The sequence below is a fragment of the Cydia strobilella genome, chromosome 12 (genome assembly GCF_947568885.1).
Source record: "Cydia strobilella chromosome 12, ilCydStro3.1, whole genome shotgun sequence".
In the NCBI taxonomy this organism is placed as follows: Eukaryota; Metazoa; Arthropoda; class Insecta; order Lepidoptera; family Tortricidae; genus Cydia; species Cydia strobilella.
In genome coordinates, this window is record NC_086052.1 from 2,691,864 (window position 1) to 2,719,637 (window position 27,774).

The 27,774-nt window shown below is 38.6% G+C and overlaps 2 protein-coding genes across 2 annotated transcripts; both read left to right on the forward strand.

The window, feature by feature from the left end:
- Positions 1-140: 140 nt before the first annotated feature.
- Positions 141-5,112, forward strand: LOC134745750 (splicing factor 3B subunit 4). The gene is made up of 7 exons (XM_063679826.1): positions 141-265; positions 533-616; positions 1,400-1,497; positions 1,773-1,949; positions 2,818-3,002; positions 4,170-4,393; positions 4,874-5,112. Exons 1-7 carry the CDS (start codon positions 232-234, stop codon positions 5,089-5,091), a joined length of 1,020 nt encoding a protein of 339 aa, XP_063535896.1. The 5' UTR covers positions 141-231; the 3' UTR covers positions 5,092-5,112.
- Positions 5,113-7,435: 2,323 nt separating this feature from the next.
- LOC134745934 (alpha-amylase 4N-like) lies at positions 7,436-27,185 on the forward strand. Its single transcript, XM_063680070.1, has 11 exons — positions 7,436-7,548; positions 9,251-9,427; positions 10,046-10,203; positions 13,801-13,972; positions 15,165-15,280; positions 17,697-17,886; positions 20,145-20,318; positions 20,991-21,122; positions 21,518-21,718; positions 26,422-26,583; positions 27,134-27,185. The coding sequence occupies exons 2-11, from the start codon at positions 9,251-9,253 to the stop codon at positions 27,146-27,148; spliced, it is 1,497 nt and encodes a 498-aa protein (XP_063536140.1). The 5' UTR covers positions 7,436-7,548; the 3' UTR covers positions 27,149-27,185.
- Positions 27,186-27,774: the final 589 nt, after the last annotated feature.

Here is a 27,774-nt window from a genome sequence, read left to right on the forward strand (position 1 = left end):
AAAATCAATAAAAATCGTGACTCTTTTCTTGTGCTATTCAAAATTTGGTAAAATTAGTAAGAAATTATGTATTTTTTCAATTTTCATTTTTTTAACTAAATGTTTCAATTTCTGAACGTCTTATTATAGTCTTATTTTTGTAGAAAAAAAAGCAGACGTCAAGTAAACGTCACGCACGTCATCGCGCTGTATGGCGGCTGCATCAGACGCCGATTTTAATGTCATAATAAAATGGCAGCAGGGCCAATTGCAGAAAGAAACCAAGGTAAGCACGCTAATTATTAGTAAAACTTTACATTTACAATAGACTTGTTAAAATTATAAACCGGTGCCCTTAATTATGTGTTCATTTTATAGGTCCGTATAGGTTATGTTACTATGTTACTTTAGGCATAAAAATTGGGCTATTTGGTTATTACAGCGAATTCCATTTCTTACAGTATGCTTAGCCACCAAGGGCCAAGGGGACACATTAAAACACGCCCACATGACGTCTAAAATAAGGTTTACTTGACAACTTTTGTTTTTTTAGATGCAACAATATACGTCGGAGGACTTGATGATAGGGTCTCGGAGAGCTTGTTGTGGGAGCTCTTCGTCCAGTCAGGGCCCGTTGGTGAGTACTTTGATACTTAAACTTGTAATGATTTTGATAATTTGCTACACTAGTGGCACCAGTGCCCATGAAATGTTGAAGCTAAGGTTGTGGGTATACAATTCTCAGAAATAACCATTGTATGCACCCAGATCTGCTAATTGATCGTACAAAGAGTTAAAAAGGTTTTTTTGTATAGTTCTTGAAGTATTTTATTTATTAACTGTATGCCAGTTTTTAATGTAAATATGTGAGGAATTGTAATCCTTAGGTATACTCAATATAAGATATTAGTGACCTGAGATTGTTAGTTATTTTATTTCTACTTCATTGCACAAATACATAAATAAAGTACTAATGGTGAACTTAAGGCCTAATGGATAGTTGTATGTAATGTGTATCTGGCCTATTTTGTGTTTTGTCAACCAAAGCTCATTTGGAACGTCTAGCTAACCTTAGCACTTTATATAGTAGCTAGTTACTAGCTTTTGCCCGTGACTTCGTTTGCGTGGAATCAGTAACAGCAGCTAGAGTAAGTTTAGCGCCTGGAGAAAGTGTAATTGCAATAAAATCTCTGAATTTCACCCCCCCTTTTCACTCTCTTTAGGGATGATTTCCGACGTAAAAACTATCCTATGTCCTTCCCCGGGATTCAAACATTCTATGCCAAATTTCAACTAAATCTGTTCAGCGGTTTAAGCGTGAAGAGGTAACACACAGATAAACACAGTACTTTCGCATTTATAGTATTATAGTATGCATAAGAACTCCACCCAAATGAATGTGTTCTCATATGTGTTACAGTGAATGTGCACATGCCCAAAGACCGCGTCACACAGACACATCAAGGATATGGCTTTGTGGAGTTTATGGGCGAGGAAGATGCCGACTATGCCATTAAGGTAACATGTTTCATAAATAAAAAATAAATAAAGGAACTAATCATTTGGGGACAGTCTTACAAATAACACCAGACACTACTCATAGTGTTGTGTTGTAGTAATGCCAGAGCTCAACAAGGGTGCGGAGTGTTAGGGTCGGCAACGCGCTTGTAACTCCTCTATAGTTGCAGGCTTACATATGCCACGGAGACTGCTTAACATCAGGTGAGCCTGCTTGTTTGCCACCTGGGAAGCTAGTTTCTGAAGAAATAATACAAATTCATTTTCTTTTACAGGTTATGAATATGATAAAACTCTATGGCAAGCCGGTCAGAGTAAATAAAGCATCAGCGCATCAGAAGAACCTTGATGTGGGTGCGAATGTATTCATCGGTAATTTAGATCCGGAGGTGGATGAGAAATTGCTCTATGACACCTTCTCTGCTTTTGGGGTCATTCTACAAACGCCAAAGGTAATGTACTCACTACAAAAAATAATAAATTAATAATGTATGTGTAATTTTTTTTAAGCGTTTTTTAAAATAAATATTGAAAACCTGATTCTCACAGATTCTGGTGTTTTTGGGTTCTTTCAACTCAAAATCACTAGCATACAAATGAAATTTTTTTTCACACTAATTCGTGACATAATGTAATAAACATTTTGGGACATCTTTTTTCAATGACAGGATGGAGAATGCTGTCGATTTTGAGTAGAATAAGCCCAAGAATGTCCAGATTTAAAAGAATCAGGTGTTGAATATTTATTTTAGAAAACGCCCAATTGTGTCTTACTCACTGTGCAAGACAATATCCTCAGCCTGATTTTTAGGGTTCCGTACCCGAAGGGTAAAAACGGGACCCTATTACTAAGACTCCGCTGTCCGTCTGTCTGTCACCAGGCTGTATCTCATGAACCGTGGTAGCTAGACAGTTGAAATTTTCACAGACGATGTAAATATTTCTGTTGCCGCTATAACAACAACTACTAAAAACAGAATAAAATATTTAAATGGGGCTCCCATACAATAAACGTGATTTTTTTTCCCGTTTTTTGCGTAATGGTACGGAACCCTTCGTGTACGCCACTTATCCCGGTCCTGGGCTAGTCTCATCCAAAAGTGTCCCGCGATTTTTCGAACGTCATCCACCCAACGAGCCAACGGACGCCAGGCGCTTCTTTCATCCGAAAGCGGCCACCAATCCGTCAACATTTTGGTCCACCTGCCAACACTGCCTGGCAACATGGCCCGCCCAACTCCATTTAAGCTTGATAATGACGTCGCCCAGATCTCGCACCTTGGTGCTTCACATTAGTAACTTGCTTCTTATCTATTACAGGTTATGCGCGACCCAGAGACGGGCAACTCAAAAGCGTTCGCGTTCATAAACTTCGCGTCATTCGAGGCCTCCGACGCGGCTATAGAGGCCATGAACAACCAGTACCTCTGCAACAGACCCATATCTGTGTCGTACGCGTTCAAGAAGGACGTTAAAGGCGAGAGGCACGGCTCGGCCGCTGAGAGGTGAGATTTTATATAAATGGGGTTGGCAACTGTCAAAGGTTTGCAGAGATGGCTCCATCATAGCTTGCCCCTTTTTCTATGAGATTTGGCTTAAAGAGCTGGCATCCAGGGCATTAAAAAAACAAAAAAATTACACAATTCTAGGGATTGACAGGGTCTAGGGTCTATGCAGGCGCCATCTGCTAATTATTTCGACCGGCCAACCCCATTCAGAAGGTATAATTTCGCGTCATTCGAGGCCTCCGACGCGGTTATAGAGGCCATGAACAACCAGTACCTTTGCAACAGACCCATATCTGTGTCGTACGCGTTTAAGAAGGACGTTAAAGGCGAGAAGCACGGCTCGGTCGCTGAGAGGTGAGATTATATAAGTTTGTATTTATATAAAAGTATGTATATCGTCGCCTAGCACCCATAGCTAGGTCCCATTGTACAAGCGTTGCTAAGTTTGGGGCTAGGTTGATCTGTGTAAGATGTCCCCTAATATTTATTATTTCATTATTCACTAGCTTTTGCCCGCGACTTCGTCTGCGTGGATTTAGTAGCCGCAACTAGAGTAAGAATAGCGCCTGGATAAAGTCTAATGGCAATCATTCAATTTGAGCATATGCTTAATTGCTTACACAAGTTATCAGGCAATTCATTAATTAATTTTCACCCCGCTTTTGACCCTTTTAAGGGATGATTTTTTGGGATAAAAACTATCCTATGATCTTCTCCGGGACTCAAACTATGGCAAATTTCAACTAGATCGGTTCAGCGGTTTAAGCGTGAAGAGGTAACACACAGACAGACAGACTTTCGCATTTATAATATTAGTATGGATATTGATTTAATTCTAACTCGATTTTTAGGGTTCCGTACCCAAAGGGTAAAAACGGGACCCTATTACGAAGACTCCGCTGTCCGTCTGTCTGTCACCAGGCTGTATCTCACGAACCGTGATAGCTAGACAGTTAAAATTTTTACAGATGATAAATACCTACGTATTTATGTTGCCGATATAACAACAAATACTAAAAATAAAATGAATATTTAAGTGGGGCTCCGATACAACAAACGTGATTTTTTGCCGTTTTTTTCGAAATAGTACGGAACCCTTCGTGCGCGAGTCCGACTCACACTTGGCCAGGTTTTTTGGGATAGTAATCCACTCTTTGATTTCAGATTGCTCGCCGCCCAAAACCCGCTGTCGCACGCCGACCGGCCGCACCAGCTGTTCGCGGACGCGCCGCCCACGCTGATGGGCCCCGTGCTCATGGCGCCGCCGCCGCCGCCGTCGCCCATGCCGCCGCCGCCCGGCCCGCCCGGCCCGCCCGGCCCGCCGCTGCAGCGCCCGCCGCCGCCGCTGCCGATGGCCGCGCCGCCGCCGCCGCCGATGGCGCCTCCAGGTAACCTTACAAATTATACTTGTATTCTGTACTTACTTTAGAATACTGAACGTCGCGCGTCGAATGATGGTCCCTTATGATGGTTCATTTTTATCATTCCGTACCCAAAGGGTAAAAACGGGACCCACACATACAACATACATTATACATACATTATTATTGTATGGGGGGTACATTACTAGCCCTATTATTACTAAGACTCCACTGTCCGTCTGTCTGTCCGTCATCAAATTTTCACAGATGATGTATTTCTGTTGCCGCTATAACAACAAATACTAAAAAGTACGGACGGACAGCGGAGTCTTAGTAATAGGGTCCCGTTTTTACCCTTTGGGTACGGAACCTTAAAAAACTATACTTTACTTATCCTGTTTTTTGGGTGCTAGTACTAGTGTAAGACAAAGATAGTATGATTAACTCTGTCTATATTTGAAATGAGACAGTCCTTTGACAAACTGTATTGTTATATATCCGATTCAGGTCCCCCGCCGCCGCCCGGGCCGCCGCCGTTCCACCACTTCCCGCCGCCGCCGTTCGGGCCGCCCGGGTTCGGCCCGCCGCCGCCCGGCGCGCGCCCGCCGCCGCCCTGGCGCCCGCCGCCGCCCTCCTTCCGGCCGCAGTTCCCCCCGCGCGGCCCGCCGCCCTTCGGACACCCGTCCTTCCCGCATCACCCGCCCGACCCTAACTATAATTATTAGTCAATAAATTTTGTATTTTAATTTGAGTTTTATTTTATACTAGGGACGCTTCGCACGGGTAGTTAAATTAAAAAAAAACTGCATCTAAATCCGTCACGTAGTTTTAAAAATCTAAGCATACATAGGGACAGACAGACAGTGGAAAACGACTTTTCTCAAAAATGGACGGCAAAGTCGACGTTGCCGGTTAAAAAGTAGGTCGCGAAGTGCGTAGTTTATGGTCAGTCAAAAAATTAAAAAGTTAAAAACATTGCAGTCTCGATTTCGGGACTGCAATGTTGCATACAAATTCCATTATTTGTCGAGTTTCAAACTTTTTAAAAGTTGAAGTGGCCATATCAAATGAAGGCATAGGTCCATTAAACAGCCAAACAGATGATCAGTACTTATTATTATAATGTTGGTACCGCGACTATTTAGGTGTCTCAAATAGGTTGGCGTATTTTCAGCAAAAAAATACACTTCCATTTTTAATTAAAAAAATAAAACGGCGGCAAAGCAAATCTTTTTACTTTTTTGTGTGAAAATATATACACAACAATGTTACTTCTGTAAAATATTTCTATTATATTTGCGTTTATTGCGCCATTTTTGAGAAAAGCACTATATATGACTCGGCTGGAAGGCTACTTGCTGGCTTCGGATTCAGTTAAACGGACTCCCAAGGTCGTCCGTTTAAAACAAATCCTCAGCCAGCAAGTAGCTACTTCCGAGCCTCGACAATAATGTACTATTGTTTTATACTATTTTTGAAAATAGTACATTACTATAGAGGCCGGGAAACGAAGGGTTGCAGGGCAAGTAGATATAGACGAGCGAGCGTAGCGAGGTCGAATAAGCATACGCGGCTGGCAACCCCGTTTCTCGTCCGAGATTTGTATAGTGTTTTCTCAAACTTGCAATGAACAATATCCATAGGCTACGATGGCTAAAATCGAGAAAAAAACTGACTAAACATTGAGTTTAGCGCGGAGCAGGTACCAGGGCCTCATGAGTTACGAGAAGGTGTCGTTGACCAACCCGCCGGGGCGCGCGCGCGCCGCGGCTGCTGTTAAAACAAAAGAAGGTTGCTTAGGCTTGTATGAAATTCCTTTACATAATCATCTTCACACATCGCACCGGATACGTAGTATTTCCGGACCTAATTTGAAGTAAGTCATGTCAACATTTCACAATTAGGGACCAAAATAAGCCTAAAAAGCACTTACGTAGGAATATATACCTACCTCGTAAATCTCGCCCGCACACGTCACGCAAGCGGTGTACCGTTTCTCATAAAGATTTGTATTAAATTAGCTGTGCTATCTTAGGTTACTAGAGAATATTAAATTGATTTCAGTAAAATGTGTCAACCTCGTGAATCTCAGTGAACAAAACGTCAGTTTCTGAGAGCACGACCAAATGAAGATAAGTTAGAGATAAACCATGTGACCCTCACAGAATCACCTATCTATTATATATATATATAAATGCGTGTGTCTTGAACTGACTGACTGACTGATTCATCAACGCAGAGCCGAAACTACAAAAGACAGAAAGTTGAAATTTGCCCACCAGGTTGCATGTATAAAGTGTACAAGAGGTAAGAAGCTATTTGAAAAATGTAACCCTTACGGGAGTTAAAAAGGGGATGAAAGTTTGTATGGGGTTCAAGTTTTATTTGACGCTAGGAATTTGAAACTTTGTAAAAGGTATTTTATTAATAAACTAGAAAACTATTTTTAGCGTTTTATAATTCATCCCCTAAGGTGGTGAAAAAGGGGTTGAAAGTTTGTACGGAGGTCAATTTTTTTTTATGAGTGAGGGACTTGAATCTTTGTATAAAGGCATATTATTAGACTAAAAGAAAAGTCATTCCAACGTTTTGTAAAAATCAACCGGTGTGCTCGCCTTTAATACACCTCGAGGACCATTCAATTCATTAGAAATGACAGATAATGTTTAACACTATATTAATATTGTCTTCGGTTACCGCGATAGTTACTCATGAAATTACACTATATTGTTTTCAATTTTCAATTTTTTCCAGGTAGTCATCCTTTAACCGTCCCTACTGCTATCTTTTGCTGCATAATGTTCTAAAAATATAATAATCACCAACATACAAATTCACGCGTACGAAGTCGCGGGCAACAGCTGGTTATTCATAATTTTATGTTGTTGTCAACATCTCGCATTGAGAGCGGTATTAATGATAGTATTCATTCTCGCATCTGTGTAACATTGTAAAGGTAAAAAGCACCGATAATAAATAATTGTGTTCTATTCAATGTAAGTGTGGTAAACACTAAACGTGACGATTGAAACAGTAGTTTTGCATTTGAACTAGATCGACTTGTATTGTTTACAGTTGATCGTTGTAAATGAAAACCGGTAGCAAAGCGCACAAGCGTAAATATATTATGATATAAATTGTTATGTGGCTTGATTTGTGGGAGTACTTGACGGATATTGAAGGTAAGTGGTTTACAGTATTGTATTATGGCTAACTAATTTCATCCATCTCATGTTTTAGGTACCTACTATTTCAGTTGTTAAAGTCTATTACGATATTTACACAATAAGATTTATTAGCTAAATTAATATACAAGAAAAGTTATTTCAGCGTTTTAAAAAATTCATCCCCTAAAATGGTTAAAAAGGGGTTGAAAGTTTGAATCCATGTAGGTATAGGTATCTAGTTAAGGCCGTTATTAATTCGTCTTAATTTGTCCATTTTCATGTATATATTAAATTATTTTCATTTTTACTTTGAATTCATTCCGTTGCGTAACGTAAATCACCCACATACATAAATTGTACATTAGGTAAGTACTTATTTAATTTCGTACCTACACACTGTAATGCAGCGTACTACGTAGGCGAACAACACGAGAACGCGAAGCGAAGCGATGCGGCGCAGGGTGAATAAATCCTTTGATTGATACCTATAGAAGTGTCCTACGTGGGCGATCTCGTTGCGAACGCGAACTTGCGCGAAAGCTATGGGCCCACCGCGCTGCGCCGCTTCGCTTCGCGTTCGCGAGTTGTTCGCTTACGTAAGACGCAGCGCAACACATGAATGTATAACACAATGGAATCAAATTTATTAGGATATAATAGACTTCTAAGTTCTAAAACGAATGTACAAACATTTTATTATTATTTTCATTTTTATATCTCAGCATAAGCTGGTAGTTAATGCCAGCTACGGGCCTAAGCCCAGTAGATGACATAAAGTCAAAGATATATTATTATTATTTGTAATGCAAGCAGGCAGTTTAAACAACTCATAATGCCTGTATCCAGAGTCATAAACCGAGTTCTCACTTCTCAGTGTTGAGTAGAATTTGCTTGGTGCTTATCTAATTTATTCTTAAACTCATTGACACTTTGGGCCGCTACTATTTACATTCTCTGGGAGTTTGTTCCAAGCGTTGACTACTCTGTTGCTAAAGAAGTGTCTATGAGGATTATTGTAGATAAAATTAATCGATTAGCAAGTTTGGATCAAGAAACGGCTACAAATTTTATACTGGTAATTTATAGACATTGAGTTCGATGAGTCTAACAATGAATAGAAATAACCATTGTGACCGACTTGGCTCGCTCTGCTAAATACGTACGAGTTTCCTATGACATGAGCTCTATCCTAAAATATATAAGTTTCTTGCAGTTGCCCTTTTTCTACTCAACTGAATAATTTAATTTCGAATTGCTTACCCGCCCTCACGTTTTATGCGATGGTACTTTTCTAAGAATTTCAAGCAACAAATAGGACGTTACTGGGTTATTTGAGTTATACAGTAAACTGATGCAGTTAACCGCTGCAACACAAATTTCTAAGCAGGGGGGGGGGGGGGGGGGGTAACTTAACTGCAGCTGTACTGTACGTTGATTTAGAAATCTTAGTGCAACCTGGACCATGGTATCTAACGTGTGACGTAAAATTTTGCCTTTGATGATTCGTCCAAAGTACCTAAGTAGATTGCTTTTAGGAGATCCGGGCTACCTTATTGTTTTCTACGTTACATTTTCCTCGTCACACCTGGCAGCCTAGCCAAGTTGACAATCGCTATCGCTTCGCCATCGAATCGCTTTGTGTCTCTCTATCGCTCTTCCAAATTAGTGTGACAGTGACAGTTGCGTTTCGTTCGCTACGGGGCCTGTTTTATTTCAGATGTACATCCGACTAATATTACTGTCCCTGCTTGGGGCAGTGGTGTGCGACCACCACAGCAGAACCAACCAGCTTCCTGACCGCTCGACCATAGTGCATCTGTTTGAATGGAAGTACAAAGATATAGCGGACGAATGCGAGCGGTTCCTTGCTCCGAAGGGGTTTGGAGGCGTTCAGGTACCTACTTAAGTTTGTATAAACAGTCATCGTTACGGCGCCCGGCCGTTAAGGCCCTCCTTGATGGGAGCTAGTCTTCTCTGGGAGATGTTTTTTTACGTGTTTGGGTGCCTGCCGTTCCTCAACCCACCAACGGAGCTGCAGCTGACGTTCACGAGGGGTCGTACACATCGTTCTTAACCACTTTACAAGTTATAGCCCGGGATACGACGCCTGGTCCGCAGTCTATAAGCTGAGTACTCATATGAACATGAGCCCACATTCTAAATGGGATTCTAAGGTCGGTCTTCAGTGCGAAACGGTATTTTAATGAGCAAGTTATGGCTGAGCAGAAATTAAAAAAACTGTAGTCTGGTCTGGTTTGTTAAGTACCTTTACGTAATAGTTACAAATTTACGTAATACGAAATCTTGGTAGAATTTCGTCCAACGGGATCCGTTTAGAGCGTCCTCGTCAGCAGCACCATGTGCAGCAAAATTCCGTCAGACACCGGAATGTCGAGCGCAATTCGTTAGGTACGAGAGAGAACCCGGTATTTTAGTTTAATGTATGTGTGTCAATGTCTGTGTTTTCTGGTTATATAAACATGATATACTTAAGTAAGCTGTGAACTTACAGATATCACCACCATCTGAGAACCTGATCATACATCTGGACAACGGCAAGAGGACATGGTACGAACGCTACCAAGTGATGTCCTATAAGCTGACGACTCGCTCCGGCAACGTTGAGGATTTCCTCAACATGACGCGCAGATGCAACAAAGTGGGAGTAAGGTAAAGCTACAATACAAATATTTATATGGTCCTGAAACCCTCTTTTCTCAAACATGCAATGAAATATTGATATAATGTTCCTTAAAATAGGCTGCGAAATAAATTAATATTAATTTTAATCGTAGGAGTTGGAATTGGCAGCGTAAGCAAAATTGACTTTAAATAACTTGCTGCCGCCAAGTCAAATAGGCGAAGTATATGCAATAGTATGGCTTATGCCACTTTTATTATTTGAAAAACTATGAAAAATGCCTACCAGTTTATCAGAAACAGTTTTTGTGGCATATTTTAAAGAACTTAAAGACGAAAATAACTATAAAAACGTCAACAATGTGGGAATTATAGGTACTCCATGCTTAAGGCAACGATGTAGGTATGTAAAACATAATATCAACATGAAATACTATGTAAACTTAGTTATGTGGCGAAAACAACAACCATACGTGTGATAAACCATACGTGTTAGTTATAATATATTTTGTGTGTAGCTTTTAGTTTTTCTATAAATAAGTTTTATTTATTTATTTCATTGCATGTTTCAGAAAAGCAGTAGGTACATACCTCGGCGTGGAAAGGGGTTGCCGGCCTCATAACTAGCCGGCCTCGTAACTATTCGACCTCACTACGTTTGGCCGTCTTTTCTATTCGGCCGGTAACCGCTTACTTCACGGCCTCTGTAGTATTTAATGTACTATTTTCTACCACAATGGTGGCCAACGAACGTCCGCAACTTGTTAAAATCTAACTAAATGTAGTTTTAGAATGTTTCTACACAATGTTTTCCTTCCCCAAGAACAATTGGTCTAAGAGCAAATATTCCAAGCACTCATTGGAGGGGGCCAACGGGTCTAAACCACGATATTCAGTTTAGTAGTTCTCTACTCGGCTATCAGTTCACGGCACCAGAATAGTTATTTGTTATACAAGGGTGCAAAGTTGTATTTTACCCGCGAGTGTGGAATTGAAACACGAGCAAGAGAAAGGATTCTATAGTTGAACCACAAGCAAAGCGAGTGGTTCTAAAATAGAATCCTGAGCGTAGCGAGTGTTTTAACACACGAGAAGTAAAATACATTTGCACCCGTGTGTAACACTAAACTTTTCCCCTCACTATAGCGAGGAAAGTGCAACATTCACCGGCGTTAGATCATCTTCATCACTGGAATCACTCATTTTTTTACGATAATACGATATTATAACAGAAAACTCTGGAAGTTGTGTATTTTTACGTGTCGGAGTCGGTGAGAAATTTTTTGTTGACAATGTTGACATTGACATTTCTAATGATGAATTTTGAAATTGCATCGACTCAACTTGTGCGTTCAGAATTACATTCAACATCATTAAAAAAAAAAACTAATTTTTCTTATGGAAATATTGTGGTTTATGACTTAAAATCATTAAATAAAGCTAAAATTGGTATTTTTTATTAAATTCTCAAACCATTTAATTAATGATAATAATTAATATCGAACGAACCATTATTATGAGCGTTTTACGTTTTGTTATCTGTCAAAAACTACTTAAACACGCTCCATCCAAGGTCAAATTACTTTCCCCACTAGTGGATAAAATGCGTTTTCCCCCTCTTGTTTTAAAGGATAAAAGACGGCTTTCCGAGCTAGTAAGGGGAAAAATTACTTATTCCTGTACTACATACAGATAAAATTAGTCAGGATGTATCTACTGTTATTTGGTTGCAGCCTGGATCTTTTAAGCAAGGTTTCCCATTTAATAAGTTAAATCTTATTACTCTTATTAGCCAACACAACAGAAGGAAAAATCCAGTACGCAATGTGTGGTGATGGTGACGCTATTCGCAGAAACACTTGTTAAAACGAAGTGCATATAGGTATATATACTTACAGCGAAAATTTACAATAATAGGTCTTGGTATGGTGAAGATATTTTTCAGACTGTTATACAAATACAAAATACAAATACAAATAATTTATTGAAAAAAGTATTGTACAGAGTATGGACGGTATAGAAAGGACGACAATCTCTTATGGCAGAACTATTGCAAAAGTGACCAGCTTTCAGCTGTAAAAAATAGTTCCTAATCTCTCCGGTGGCGCTAGTTAGGCTCTGGGACATGAGTATAACATGAACCATACAAGGCAACAAATAACCCGACCAAATTACGTAGGTTGTTTTTGATAGTATTTCGGTGTATGGTGGCGTCGCCTAATTACTGTTTTTTTGATGGACACTTTTCGTACATAGAGATTTGGCTCCTTTTTGGTTTCCTCCATGGTACAGAGGTTCATCTAAGGTTATGGTAACGTATTTAACTTCTTACAGTGACAAGGTACACCGTGTTATTTTTGATTTCCGTTAATTTTAAGGGGAGATTCTTCAGGTTAAATAAAGTTAATTTCTCTAAGAAACCAGTATTTTAACTCTTACAGTTTTTGAGATATCAATAAATAAATTTAATTGCTGAGCCTGTGTAAAAGATTCTTCTTTGCCTTCAAATTTTATTTATTTTTTAAGTTTCGTCAGTAAAGAGTTTTCCATTGATAGCTATTCACTACAAGAAGGTTACTGAGGTGAGTTAGTTTGACAATTCCGACATTACCTACTTTTCTTTCATTATGTGTCACACTAACTTTTACGTAACTCTAAAGGACCTTTTACAATGCAATATAATTCATTTATTTTGTATGAAAAAGGAAAAAACTTTTTTTTTCGAATTTTACAAAAAGCGATATACCAGGTAGCTTCTATTAATGTACCAAGCAACGTGTCGAATTTAACGGAAATCAAAAAAAAATACGGTGTATAACCCTTTATAATTTTTTTTACAATAACAGAATACGTCACAATGTAACAGTAGCCATTATTGAAACTATGGAAGGTAGAGGTAAGGAAATGAATCTTCATGTATCAAAAAGTGACCGTAAAAAACAGTAAATAGGCGGCGCCACCATACACTGAAGTACCTAGACCATACACCTAGCATTTTATATAGATGTGACCGTGTGACCGTGAGGGACAGAATCGCATTGCGTATGTTCTATACGCAATGCGACAAAATTAAAAACACGTTTTAACATTCCTGACAACTTACCAGAAACAACCTACGTAATTTGGTCGGGTTATTTGCTGCCCCTCCCCATTTCATCTCTACATTATTATACCTCTATGGTTCATGTCATAGAGTCTCCTATATATTACAATACTCTTTGGTCTCAGAGCCTACCTAGCGCCACCGGCGAGATTAGGAACTATTATTTAAAGCTGAAAGCGGTCACTTTTGCAACAATTCTGCCATAAGAGATTGGTATCCTTTCTATACCATCCATAATTGAAACGAAGAAATAGTATCATATATATATTCTTGACCTAGTGTTAGCGAAGGTTTCCGTTTCAGCTTGGGGAAAAATGCTTTACGTCCGTATGTTATCCTCTACAGGTCGCATTTCTTAATCGATTCTCGTGAAATTTGTAAGCAGTTTCGATAGCTTTATAGCATTATTTTGTCGATTTAGTTTTTGTTGTTTTTTTTTTCGAAATGCCGAAGCCATGGGGGGTTCGCAAGATCGCGAGCTCACAGAACCACTAGTATATTGTCATTTTCTGTAAATCCAACAGAATTTACGCTGACGTGGTAGTAAACCACATGACCGCCGACGGCCAGAAGAACGTAGGCACAGCGGGCAGCACGGCCGACTTCAAGAATTACTCATACCCCGCTGTCCCTTACAGTAGGGAGCATTTTCATTATCCGTACTGTTCTATTGAGAATTACAATGATGCTTCGCAGGTGAGTCAGTACTTAGTGGAATAAATCGGTACGTGGGTACCATTGAACTATTATTACAAACGTATAGAACCGGCACAGAGAATCAGTATTTTGGGCCATGATTTGCTGCCGATTTGGCATCAAACCATAGAAGCGAAGCGTGAATCTCGCGACCTAAACGCGTAAGCGCCATGATTTGGTCGCGTGGTATAGGTTGTGATTGCGACAATTTCATTGTTTGGTATGTCGTCTATTATAGTCCAGCCTGACCAGTAATATATGATCATTGTCAAGAGGGCGCTGTTCATTCTTATGTATAGGGTGACAGTTCAGTATAGTATGAAAAAATTAGTTCCAGTGAAATTCCGCAACATGGCGCGTGATCAGTGGTGAGTACAGATCGTTTCACGAAAGCTGGCACGAATGGAATGAATGAACGAAACTTTCATTGTATGATGTATGGCAGTCAGAACTGCCATTTTATATAAGCTGTGGTTACCTATAATTGGACAAACATCTAACCTCAATGTTATGTAAGCTACAGATTATTTTTTCATGATGTATTGTCTGTTGGTGATCCCAAATAAATAAAATAAAAAAATAAAATAAAATATTGGTTAATGACAAACACACATAATTATATTTCCATTCCCTTATTCGTTCCTTTCGTGCCAGCCATGAAGACTGTATAGGTATAAAGGAGCCAAATGTCTATGTATGAAATGTGTCCATCAAAAAACAGTAATTAGGCGGCGCCACCATACACCGAAATACTACCAAAAACAACCTACGTAATTTGGTCGGGTTATTTGTTGCCTTATATGGTTCATGTTATACTCATGTCCCAGAGCCTAACTAGCGCCACCGGAGAGATTAGGAACTATTATTTAAAGCTTAACGCGGTCACTTTTACAACAATTCTGCCATAAGAGATTGCGATCCTTTCTATACCATCCATAGTGCCAGCTCTTGTGAATTGACCTGTTTAGTTGTACACTACACTTGTTTTAATTTCAACATTTTAAGTTATTTCTACTCAGAATCATGAGCTCTGTCGATCGTAATAGGAAAAAAAAGTGTCTCAAGAGTTAAGATAGTAATAATTTTATTAAAATAATGCAATTGCAAGCACGAATCATCACGCTTTTTGTGTGTGCTAAATATTTTTATATCCATTGCGCTCGATTCTAAAACTAGGTTCTTTCACGTACAGGTTCGCAATTGTCAGCTAGTAGGGCTCAAAGACCTGAACCAGACGATTCCGTACGTTCGAAGGAAGATTAGACAGTTCTTTAATCGACTTATCCACTACGGTGTCGCCGGTTTAAGGTAAAACTAGCATCAACTACCCTATATTCGACTCGTCAAATTGATGTTTAAGTATACACTGATATGTATGACACATAATCTATTGGGTTGAGCGAGTGAAAATTTGCTCCGTTTTGAAGTCGGTTAAATACATATTATCAGTCCGCAGCAGATCGATTTGCCAGTGTGGTTCATTTTAAATGTGACAACCACATTATTGCCAAAAACAGGACCGGAGACCTGGCAGATAGGAGTAACTACAGACCCATTTCGCTAGCAACAGTCATGGCAAAAATACTTGATAGTGTGCTTAATTCCCAGTTAAATAGCCATGTTAAACTGCATGATAACCAACTAGGTTTTCGACCACAGTTATCTACAGTCTGCGATCCTGTGTCTTAAGCACGCTGTCAGGTATTATGCCAAAAGTAAAACCCCGGTGGTGGCCTGTTTCCTTGACCTGTCTAAGGCTTTTGACCTGGTTTCCTATGATATACTGTGGAAGAAGCTGGAGAATACCAGTTTACCGCAGGAAATCATTCGAATATTTAAGTATTGGTATGGAAACCAGGTCAACAGCGTTAGATGGGCAGACGTGCTATCTGATGAGTACAGGTTGGAGTGCGGGGTGAGACAGGGGGGGTTGACTTCACCTACGCTCTTCAACCTGTATGTTAATGGACTAATCGAGGCGCTCAGTAGAACCCGTGTCGGCTGTCATATAGATGGAGTTTGTGTCATCAACATAAGTTATGCAGACGACATGGTGCTGCTGAGCGCGTCGGTGTGTGGGCTGCGTAAACTGTTGAGAATTTGCGAAACGTATGTCTCAAATCATGGCCTTAAATATAACGCATCCAAGAGCCAGTTCATGGTGTTTGAGTGCGGTCGCAAGAAGTCAATGGATGTTCCTGCTATTTGCCTCAATGGTACCCCCATAGATAGAGTGGACCATTTTAAGTACTTTTAAGGGCCCTGTCGGTCCGGGCGAATATGATCGCCCGCAGATTTGCAAGGTGCTCTAAAGAGGTGAAAGTCACACTGTTTAGGGCGTTTTGCACTTCCCTCTACACCTGCAATCTGTGGGCGCAGTATACGCAACGGGCATACAGGGCTCTTAGGGTCCAGTACAATAATGCGTTCCGGGTGCTGATGGGGCTGCCTCGGTTCTGTAGTGCATCGGGGATGTTCGCGACGGCTCGCGTGGAATGTTTCTATACTACCATGCGTGCACGCGCAGCATCCCTGGTGCGCCGGGTGCGTGGCAGTCCCAGCAGCATCCTACGAATGATAGCGGACAGGGTAGACTGTCCCTACTTGTCGCACTGTGAGGGATTGCATTCCCCCATCTGCATGATATTATTTTAAATCTAAGCTCGTTGTACATACTAACCCCTTAGTTTGTAAGTTCTACTAATAAAAATATGTGTCCATGTGTTACACGAAATAAAAATATTCATTCATTCATTCATTCATTCATTATTACATTAACTTTTCTGATAAAATTCAAAATTGGCAATTGGTAGCTAAGTTACACTATGTGATCCGAGCGAGTCGAATAGGACCCCAGATTATTTAAATTGTTTTATTTTTTCGTATGTTGTGCTAATATTCTATTAACAAAATGCTCTGTGCAAATGGTTAGGTTTGTAATGGTTTCGTTGCAGGTTGTCGCAATATTTTCTTCTTTTCTCTTGTTCCTACTTTTTCATGTCGCTTTCATCACACTACCGCTCTTAGCATAACTGTAAATATACATTTTATAAAACCACTGTAATAATACTTGACAAGTCGGTACCGTAAAATTAGGTAACTATAGTCCTACAATACAACTATGGTCCAATGTTTAACGTTGATTATCCATGCAGTAGCTAAACTAAACGCAGCCGTCGGGCTCGGCTACTATTCGGAGGCTTTTCCAAAGCCCCAATAGCCGAGCCCCACATACCTTGTATCGCGGCCAATCAAAGGCACCTAATTTTAAAACCTTTTACTTAAATACATAGAAAACACCCATGATTCAGGAACAAATATGCACATCACACAAATAAATGCTCTTACCGGGCTTCGAACCCAGGACCATCGGCTTCACAGGCAGGGTCACTACCCACTAGGCCACACCAGTCGTCATAATTTATATTGTTGCTTAGATATACTAATACCTTTTCTATATTAGATACTTATTATAATTTGAAAAATATTTATACATAATTATTTTACTAGAACTTGAACTTGGACCATAGTTGTAAGTTGTGGACTAAAGTTACCTGATTTTACGGTACTTACCTACTTGGTGGTTAACCCAGTATGCAAAAGGTTCTAATGACTCACTATACTCTTTAATAATTGTCGCAGCTTCACGGAACAGACAAAACACATTTATTCACCTGCAAATTTCAGCACAATACCTTTTTGTTTCATTTAAACTTGCTTACAGAGTCGACGCGGCGAAGCATATGTGGCCCAACGATTTAAAGGAAATATACAAAAGACTGCACAATTTGAATACCGATTTCGGTTTCGAGCGTCATTCGAAAGCGTATATTTTTCAAGAGGTTATACATTATGGCAATGAAGCCATTCAACCGAACGAGTATACGGGTTTGGGTGACGTCACCGAGTTCAGAGTTAGTATTTGAAACCTTTGACATTGGTATTGTATGATATGAATGCTAATCTATTTAATTCGAACTGTTACGTATTTAAAATGCCAACTTTCTTTACATACAGGCTTATTTCGCAGAACTCTAACGTAGCAACTTCTCCAACGTTGGTATATTAGAAAATCATTAAAGAAAGAAAGAATGAAAATCCATTTATTTATCGCCACATATATTACATATGGAAAAGGAAACATACAGACATAAAAAAACAGTGGACGCTAAAATAGGACCCCACTCAGCATAATGCCGCGATAATCCTTGGCAAACACACACGTGGCATTACACTTTCTTCTTTTCCTTAAATGTCTATTTATGTATAAGGCTTAAATTCTATTATATCACTCCATAAAATATAAGTATCAATGCAGAGATAAGGACGTAAACATCCGAAACAACATTCCAGGGTCGATTGAGAATCTTTTTGCTGGACAACCCATTATATTCAATTAGTGAATTTTTTGATTGATAATTTATAATCGCGTACCTATTTTAACATTTTTTATTTATTTATTATTGTTATTGTTTGACGATCCTTCTCAGGGGAAACTTTTCATATAATGTATAATTAATTAAATTAATTAATTTAGATTATCTTGCTATTATTGAAATTTATTTCTGACGATCACAATATAGATTCTTATAAATTGACATTCATGTAATTTGTACTGTAATCATATGTTTGATAAAGGCATTCATTGGGCGTACGGGGGGGTCTTTGATATGTTATTTGATTTTAATGCACCCAAAGCGGGGCTTATGAGGTTGTGACTTCAAAAAATGTATCAATATGTAGAGCAACTTGTATATCGCCGACGCCGACGGTCTATTTACCGTTCAATGAGCCGTTTGTAAAATAAAAACATATTATACATATACATGTCTCTGTTCTGCTCAATCTTCCTGAGACCCAGGGGAAATTGATTTGTTTTTGAATTTTAAACCCTTAGTTACAAAATTAGAGTTCAATATAAATTATGGAATACGTGCATAAAAATTGACTCAGTCTTAGTAGGCTATAACGCGGATCCTAGGAATACTAACAATTGGGAGTCGATTGATGCTCAAGAAGCATTAGTTGGAATAAATGTTAGCAAATCATAATGACGTAAAAATATTTTTTATCAATAAATGAACGTATCTATCGTATAGGTAGGTCCCGTGATTTTCAATCGATTGTTTTGTGATAATAACTTACACACAGTACACTACACACGGGTCATTTACCTACTGTCTTAAGAGGCCGTAGTCGATTTTGGAGCAAAAATGTAAAATTGATAGATTTAGTCGTTGAAATTATACACGTTTTGTTACATAATATCTAAATAACAAGTATTGATTTCTATTAGCACGTCTTCTCATCTTGCCTTTTAATAATGAGGTCGGGAGCGTGCGTCACCGGTAATGCATGAAGAGAAGAGGCAGTTTTTAAAAATTCATCAAAAAATCATGGTGGTAAATTATACAAATTGATGTATAAGAATAGTTTCAGCAAATGTTGTAGATTGTTTAGGTATTAAAATTACGTTGAAATTAAGTCGATTTTCAGAGAACTTGTCACTTGTTTTGAAGAAATTTCTGGAGAAATTTGATTTCGTTTAACTTTCATTTACACTACTTCAAAGTCATAATAATAAAAATGTAGTCTGATAAACGTCAAGTACAGGATATGTGTAATACAAAATAACCATGTTTAGCACTCCAAACTTTACGAAATTTACAAATAAGAGCGACAAAATCAGTGCTTTACGCGCGTTTACCTAAACGTCCATCAGAAAAGCAAACATTACTGATTTAGTGAGTCTGTTTTCAAAAAATTGATCTGATAAAAGGTAAGATAAGAAGACGTGCTAATAGAAACCAGTACTTGTTATTTCAATTAGGTAACAAAAGGTGTAAAATTTCACGGACTAAATCTATCAATTTTACATTTTAGCGACTAAAATCGACACCGGCCTCTTAATATTTAATCAAGTAATTATCACACGACAATATGCACATATAATCACACTTTACACAGTACATTTCATTCCGCTTACGTAAGCACATCGAATATATATTATCTGTTGTGACCTGGGTTCCGGCAGAAAATCAGTGCTTTGCTCCAAAGAGCGAAGCGTATCACTAAGCCGTGACCCTTTTGTCCTGCTGCAACGCACACAGTTTGCACATAATTTTACACCATTTCTGTTTCTGTTTCAATAATAAAAATGAAACTTTCACAGGTAGGCTCAGAACTAAAGAACTGCTTCCGCGGCCAAAACCCGCTGAAATATCTAGTATCCTGGGGACCACAGTGGGGTTTGTCGCCCAGTGACACGGCATTGGTGTTTATAGACAATCACGACACGCAAAGGAGCAATGATGTGCTGACATACAAGGAATCTAGGGCTTATAAGGTACGTAGGTAGATGCAGGTTTAAAAGTTTTTCGGATTCTGAGAAACTCTAAGTTTTTAGAAAGGTTACTAGGAAGTAAAATCTATAGTACCTACCTACTCACTATTCTGTGAAGGAATAATGTAAAATTTATCGGAATACGGTTAATATCATGTGTATCAATAATCTGAGAGCGTTTTCTCACTCCGATATCTAAAGTTTTAAAGTTTTGGCAGTTCGCATATGAATATTATGACAATTCCAGGTGCAAGCTCCTACTTATATGTATGTATACGATTTCCGGCCGGCCGGTAGACATCGGCCGACGGATTGCAACTCTGAAATGGTCCTGGGCCGTATGTCGCAGAGATGATAGGAGATGGAGCAAGCGTGTCCTAGCGTGAAGGCCTCGCTCAAAACGACCAGATCACAGACCTCCAACAAGATGCGAGGATGATATTAAAAAGATTGCAGGCCCACTCCGGAGGAAAGCAGCAAATCTGGAGGAAGGAGGAGCAGCAAATCGGGCTGCTTGGAGATTTGGAGAGGCGTATGCCCAACAGTGGGCGCATACTCGCTGAGGAAGAAGAAGAGATACGATTTCAGCTTAGGTTCTATCAAGCTAGCTGTATGATAAATTACCATCGTCACTGTAAGCAAATTTAGATCATAAAATGATTATTTTTTGTTTAGGCAGCAATAGCGTTTATGCTGGCACATCCTTACGGTGAACCTCGTGTGATGAGCAGTTACTTCTTTGACACTAGCGACCAGGGGCCTCCTGATGACTCGAATGAGAACATTGTTTTTCCCAGCATCAATAGTGTAAGTAGAATTTTTTGCATATAAAGTTGGTCTTTATGGATATCGTAGGCTCATAGGCTGCATAAAATTGAGCATGTTCTAAGTTCTAATGAACCATTTTGAGCACAGAAAAATGTATCCTTTTTTGCGACTAAGGATGACTTACGTTAGACCGGGCCGGAGGTTCCGGCACTCACTTTCTATGACAGATGACCGGTGATCACGTGATGCTTTCCATAGAAAACGAAGCGCCAGAAGCTCCGACCCGGTCTCACTCCTTTACTCGCTTTGCTCGGTTTGATAAATTACCTCGGATGTTTTATACCATTGTTAATCTACCTCTACAATCCAACCTTACAACAGTTTCAACCAGACCGGTGAAACAGTGAGATCAAATTGCTTTCTTACTAATCCAGGATAATACCTGCGGAAACGGCTGGGTATGCGAGCACCGCTGGCGACAGATATACCAGATGGTAGCCTTCAGGAACGCCGTTAAAGACACGCAGATCCAGAACTGGTGGGACAACGGTAACAACCAGATCGCTTTTAGCAGGGGGGACAAAGGATTCATCGCTTTTAATGTGGAAGGAAAGGATTTAAATCAGACTTTACAAGTAAGCTGCTAGTTGCAAGTGCTAATAGTTTAGTAGACTCTATGCCAGCATAGCAGGAGGCAGATCTACCAGATGGTAGCCTTCAGGAACGCCGTAAAAGACACGCAGATCCAGAACTGGTGGGACAACGGAAACAACCAGATCGCTTTTAGCAGGGGGGACAAAGGATTCATCGCTTTTAATGTGGAAGGAATGGATTTAAATCAGACTTTACAAGTAAGTTTCTAGTTGCAAGTGCTAATAGTTTAGTAGACTCTATGCCAGCATCGCTGGAGATCTACCAGATGGTAGCCTCAAGTAGATTGCTTTTAGCAGGCGATACAGAGGATTGATCGCTTTTAATATGGAAGGAAACGATTTAAAGCAGACTTTGTGAGTAGTAAGGAACGAGTATTTTCTTTGTGAGCGTCAATTTTCGTTATATTAGTACTTTAAAGACAGACATATTTTTTTTATTTGCACGGTATATTTTTTGCGCGACAAAATAGTCGATCGTTGGTTGCTTTTTCGACACGGGTCCAACAGGTGCCAAAAATTTTGGTGTGTGATATCGAATTTTGCAGTTTAATAGGAACGCATTTGACTCGATATAAATGCAGAGGGTACGTTATGTCAAAGATAGATATAACTCCGTAATAGATGGATACAGTCTAAGGAAAAAACGTGCCCCGAAAATCACGAAAATTTGATTCACGATCAGATGGCGCCACTAGTTTTGGCCTACACTCGTATAGAGGGCGTTGACTGTTTCGTTTGATATTTATAATTTTAACGCATACCAGTGAAAGAACATGGGTCAAAATCATATAAAAATAATTAATGCAAAATAAAAAAATAATTTATCCATATTTAAATACATTTTATCGTATTTTTATAAATATTTATTTTTAGTTTTAAAGTGTGTCGACAGATGGCAGTGAATTTACTGGGGTTACAAAATTTACTATGACAGTAACGCTCTAGTATAAGTTACTTTATGGTTATGTCTATTATTGCATAAAAAACTAAAGAAGCCGGCGTGGCTTTTACGAGTCGAATAAAATCCACGGGAAGGTGAAATTACTACGTTACTATTACGAGTTTTGTATTATTATTGGCAGAAGTCGACCTCGCTACAATAGTTATTTGTTATACAAGGGTGCAAAGTTGTATTTTACCAGCGAGTGTGGAATTGAAACACGAGCAAGCGAAAGGATTCTATAGTTGAACCACGAGCGAAGCGAGTGGTTCTAAAATAGAATCCTGAGCGTAGCAAGTGTTTCAACACACGAGAAGTAAAATACATTTGCACCCGTGTGTAACACAAAACTTTTCACCTCGCTATAGCGAGGAAAGTGCAACATCCACAGGGATCATCTTCATCACTGAAATCACTCATTTTTTACGATATTATAACAAAAAACTGGAAATTCTGTATTTTTACGTGAGAAGTTTTTAAGTAAAAATTTTGTTGAAAATGTTTACATTTCTGACGTATGAAATGTCAATGATGCGTTTTGAAATTGCATCGACTCAACTTGTGCGTTCAGAATTATATTTAACATCATTATTAAAAAACAAACGTTTCTTATGGAACTTTAAGGTTTATGACATAAAATCATTAAATAAAGCTAAATTTGGTATTTTTTATTAGATTCTCAAACCATTTGTTTAATGATAATTAATATCAAACGAATCATTATTATGAGCGTTTTACGTTTTGTTATCTGTCAAGCTACTTAAACACGCTCCATCCAAGGTCAAATTACTTTCCCCACTAGTGGATAAAATGCGTTTTTCCCCGCTTGTTGTAAAGGATAAAAGACAACTTTCCGAGCTAGTGAGGGGAAAAACAAATTATAACTTAGTTACAAGTTATCTTTTCGCCCTTTCGTGATAATTAAATAGGATTATCCATAAATATGTTTAAGAAGTTCATTAACTCGTCCGCCCGATTTTCCATACAATATCCAATATCCGTCAGTCTTATGTTCTTAAAAAAACCGGCCAAGTGCGAGTCGGACTCGCGCACCGAGGGTTCCGTACTTTTAAGTATTTGTTGTTATAGCGGCAACAGAAATACATCATCTGTGAAAATTTCAACTGTCTAGCTATCACGGTTCATGAGATATAGCCTGGTGACAGACAGACGGACAGCGGAGTCTTAGTAATAGGGTCCCGTTTTTACCCTTTGGGTATGGAACCCTTAAAAAACAAAGTATCGTTGTCTTTTAATTGTTTTTACTTCTTCTACGTAATTGAATTGTTTTTACTTGCTTAATGACTTTGGCTTAATGACGTACTTGAGGAGAACACTCAGTGTTTTTAAGTGTCCCTCAAAAAACCCTAAATAGGTGGCGCCACAATACCTAGAATATTTGATGAAAAATTTCAAATCATTGACAGCGCAATTCATTACGTAACGGCGCTATGAAGCTCAAATGGGGTTGGCCGATCGAAGTGTTTAGCAGATGGCGCCAGCATAGCTTGCCCTGTCAATCCCTAGAGTTGTGTCAAATTTTTGTTTTTTTAATACCCTGGAATCTGGATGCCAGCGCTTTAAGCCAAATCTCATAGAAAAAGGGGCAAGCTATGATGGCGCCATCTCTGCAAACCTTTGACAGTTGCCAACCCCATTCCAGACACTTCGATTGTCTTTAAGAGTCCCACAGTGTTTCGTCTAGAACAAGCGGGTGGACCAATTTTTTTTTGTGTTTTTGAGTAGTATTAGTATTAGGGTTAGTATTGTTAAATTAAATACAATTAATAATAAAAAATTAAAACACCAAGGAAAAAGTAAAAAAAATATATATATTCAAATTAATTATATATTTTTTACAAATAATTTAATAACACAATAATAAACAAAATTTTACAGTTCATCAGATACATTATTTTTTTGGAGGTGGGCCACAGGAAAGATAAATAATATCGTATTAATTTTAAGTTATGTTTTAATTATGTAATTAGGTAATTAACTCAAATTTCTTAAGGAAAACGATTATAATAATATGAAAACAAAAGAACATTCTATTATGGGTTTAATAATAAAAATAAAAGCAGGTACCAATTATTTAATACGTAATCAAGACAAAACAATCTATAATAAACAAATTTGTAAAAACAGATGTAATAACACTGGGCGAACAGGAAAACCTATGGTTATTTATGGTTAAAACAAACATTTGAATTTACATAAATAAATAAATAAATATTATAGGACATATTCTTACACAGATTGACTAAGTCCCACGGTAAGCCCAAGGAGGCTTGTGTTATGGGTACTCAGACAACGATATATATAATATATAAATACTTAAATACATAGAAAACACCCATGACTCAGGAACAAATATCTGTGCTCATCACACAAATAAATGCCCTTACCGGGATTCGAACCCAGGACCATCGGCTTCACAGGCAGGGTTACTACCCCACTATAGGCCAGACCGGTCGTCACATAATGTAATCTTTGTCTAATCATAAGCACAACATTAGTAGGTACCACAGGTATCAGTCAATAACACTAAATAGGCGATTCAATTTTTGATTAGATCTTTTTGTAACTATCTTTCAATACCAATACATTTATTGTACTGGTTACGTAAACTTAATTCCAAGGAAATTATCATAGTTTTAGGGTGATGGTAATCAGTTTCAAATCATTTTACTAAATATTACACCTACTTAGTTATAAGTAAGTTAGTAAGTAAATAAGTAAATATTCTTTATATGGTGCTACTTTCTCGCACTAGTGCGTAAAGAGCACTTTTCGTGCATATGTCGAAAGTTTAAAGGGCCATATATACTGTAAAACATTGTACGATAGACGTGCGAATAGGTAATTCGCAACTCGTGTCGATTTAAAACACTCCCTGCGGTCGTCTTTTAATTTATCGCCACTCGTTTCGAATTTCCTCTTTTCCGTACTTGTATCGTAAATAACTATTATTATGCACCATAAAGTACAGTAAAAGTATAGTAAAGTACGGTAAAGTAAAGTACTGTGCCATATGTAATAATTTTTACAGTACATATGGTGCTACTTTCTCGCACTAGTGCGTAAAAGAGCACTTTTCGTGCATATGCCGAAAGTTTAAAGGGCCATATGTACTGTAAAACGTTGTACGATACACGTGCGAATAGGTAATTCGCAACTCGTGCCGATTTAAAACACTCCCTGCGGTCGTGTTTTAATTTATCGCCACTCGTTTCGGATTTCCTCTTTTCCGTACTTGTATCGCAAATAATTATTATTATGCACCATAAAGTACAGTAAAAGTATAGTAAAGTACGGTAAAGTAAAGTACTGTGCCATATGTAATATTTTTAATATAACAAAATTATTGAATTATACGTAGCACATATGTAGCACACTATACTTAACTTTGAGGATTGTTTTAGAATAAGGGTGAAGGTGTTATATATGGGTATATTTATATATTTGTAACAAGTGGGTAAGCAGTCACGTAATAAGTACTTGCCAAGCAACAAGCAACACGTCTTTTATTTAACAGTATTTCTCACTCACGTATTTTAAGTCGAAAAACGCTCGACATGTTTCACTCCGTACCGACTGTACCGAGTAGTATCATCAGGAGCCTGCGTTGCGTTGGTGGTGACGATGAGCGTGTTTCGACTTAAAATACGTGAGTGACCCGTTACTAATAGATATTTCAATGATTGAAACTACTTACTCTCAAGCACATTATTTTCCATTGTAGACTAGTCTACCAGCTGGTCAATATTGTGACGTGATCACAGGACAGAGACAGGGCAGCGGTTGTTCCGGCAAGAAGGTGACAGTAGAAAACAATGGAATCGCCCAAATATATATAGCGGCGAATGAGGAGGACATGCACTTGGCTGTACATGTTGGGAAAGAGGTGAGTTTTTACTTAATTGGCACTATTTATAACATAGACATAATATCCAGGGTGACCTTAGCCATTGGACAAACCCTGAAATCCCACGTAGGGTTACTTCTCAGGAATGCTCTATCGTTAATATTTTTTTAATTAGAACAAAAGATGAAAAAAATTAAATTTTAAAACAAAAATTAATTCCAATGATCGACAACAAAAAGAAACGTACTGTATTAATCATTGGCAGTGTTTTTGACAACTTGTTCGAAAACGTGCGGCAATGATGACATTTGTCAAAAGTCAGAATCTTATTAATGTCATAAAATAAAAAAGATAATCGTCGAGGAAGGTTTCATACTATTTATTACCTACCTCAGGAGCTATTAACACATACAGGCTGCTCCAAAGTAAAAAATCGTAATTTGTTAATTTCTTCGTAACCGCTACACCGGTTGTTATTTGTTATTATACTTGGTATACTGATTCTAAATGTAGTTGACTACTATGTTTTTGATGTAATAGTCAACATGTTTTTTTACATATTTAACTACTACATATTTTTTTGTTTCAGTCGCGGTTGCTGTAGCTGTAATTGTAATCAAACATTGTATCTAAATGTAAACCACATTTGTAATCCTTATTATTTCGTTTTATTTATACAGTAGCAGTCCGTAGATACTATACCTTAAGAATATGGGGCATTTTCTATGAAAAGGGACCTTATTGTCGATGGCGCTTACGCCGCACAGCGTCGCGCGGCATTGTATTTATATCGGAGCATCGTTTATAATGGCGTAAACGCCATCGACAAGGTCCCTTTTTATAGAAAATACCACATATTATTTGTCAGAAATACAATTCGAATAACACGTATCGCAGAAAACTTTCAGTCGAATGATACTTTCGCATAAATATACTTGCCATTTCTAAACCTGTGACGAAAGTAGGCTTGTTCGAGCTGCTGAGGTGAAAATAAAATTGTCCTTCCTTTATTTAAGGCATACTGCACATCACTGTACTCGTCAAGTCTGTGGGTCAATTACACGCAGCGGGCTTACAATGCTCTGCGTGTACAGTATAACAACGCATTTAGGGTGCTGCAGCTACTGCGGCTTCCACGATACTGCAGCGCGTCGACTATGTTTGCTGAGGCGCGGACTGATAGCTTCGACGCTATCTGGCGTAAGAAAACGTCCTCGCTCTTAAGTAGGG

What these genes read in the sequence shown, in the direction of transcription:
- LOC134745750 (XM_063679826.1), top strand. Translation starts at nt 232, where the DNA reads ATGGCAGCAGGGCCAATTGCAGAAAGAAACCAAG. An exon ending in AATTGCAGAAAGAAACCAAG is followed by an intron (nt 266 to 532) that starts GTAAGCACGCTA and finishes TTGTTTTTTTAG; the next exon opens with ATGCAACAATATACGTCGGA. An exon ending in ATGCCGACTATGCCATTAAG is followed by an intron (nt 1,498 to 1,772) that starts GTAACATGTTTC and finishes TTTCTTTTACAG; the next exon opens with GTTATGAATATGATAAAACT.
- LOC134745934 (XM_063680070.1), top strand. Translation starts at nt 9,251, where the DNA reads ATGTACATCCGACTAATATTACTGTCCCTGCTTGGGGCAGTGGTGTGC. An exon ending in AGGGGTTTGGAGGCGTTCAG is followed by an intron (nt 9,428 to 10,045) that starts GTACCTACTTAA and finishes GTGAACTTACAG; the next exon opens with ATATCACCACCATCTGAGAA. An exon ending in TTTTTCCCAGCATCAATAGT is followed by an intron (nt 21,123 to 21,517) that starts GTAAGTAGAATT and finishes TTACTAATCCAG; the next exon opens with GATAATACCTGCGGAAACGG.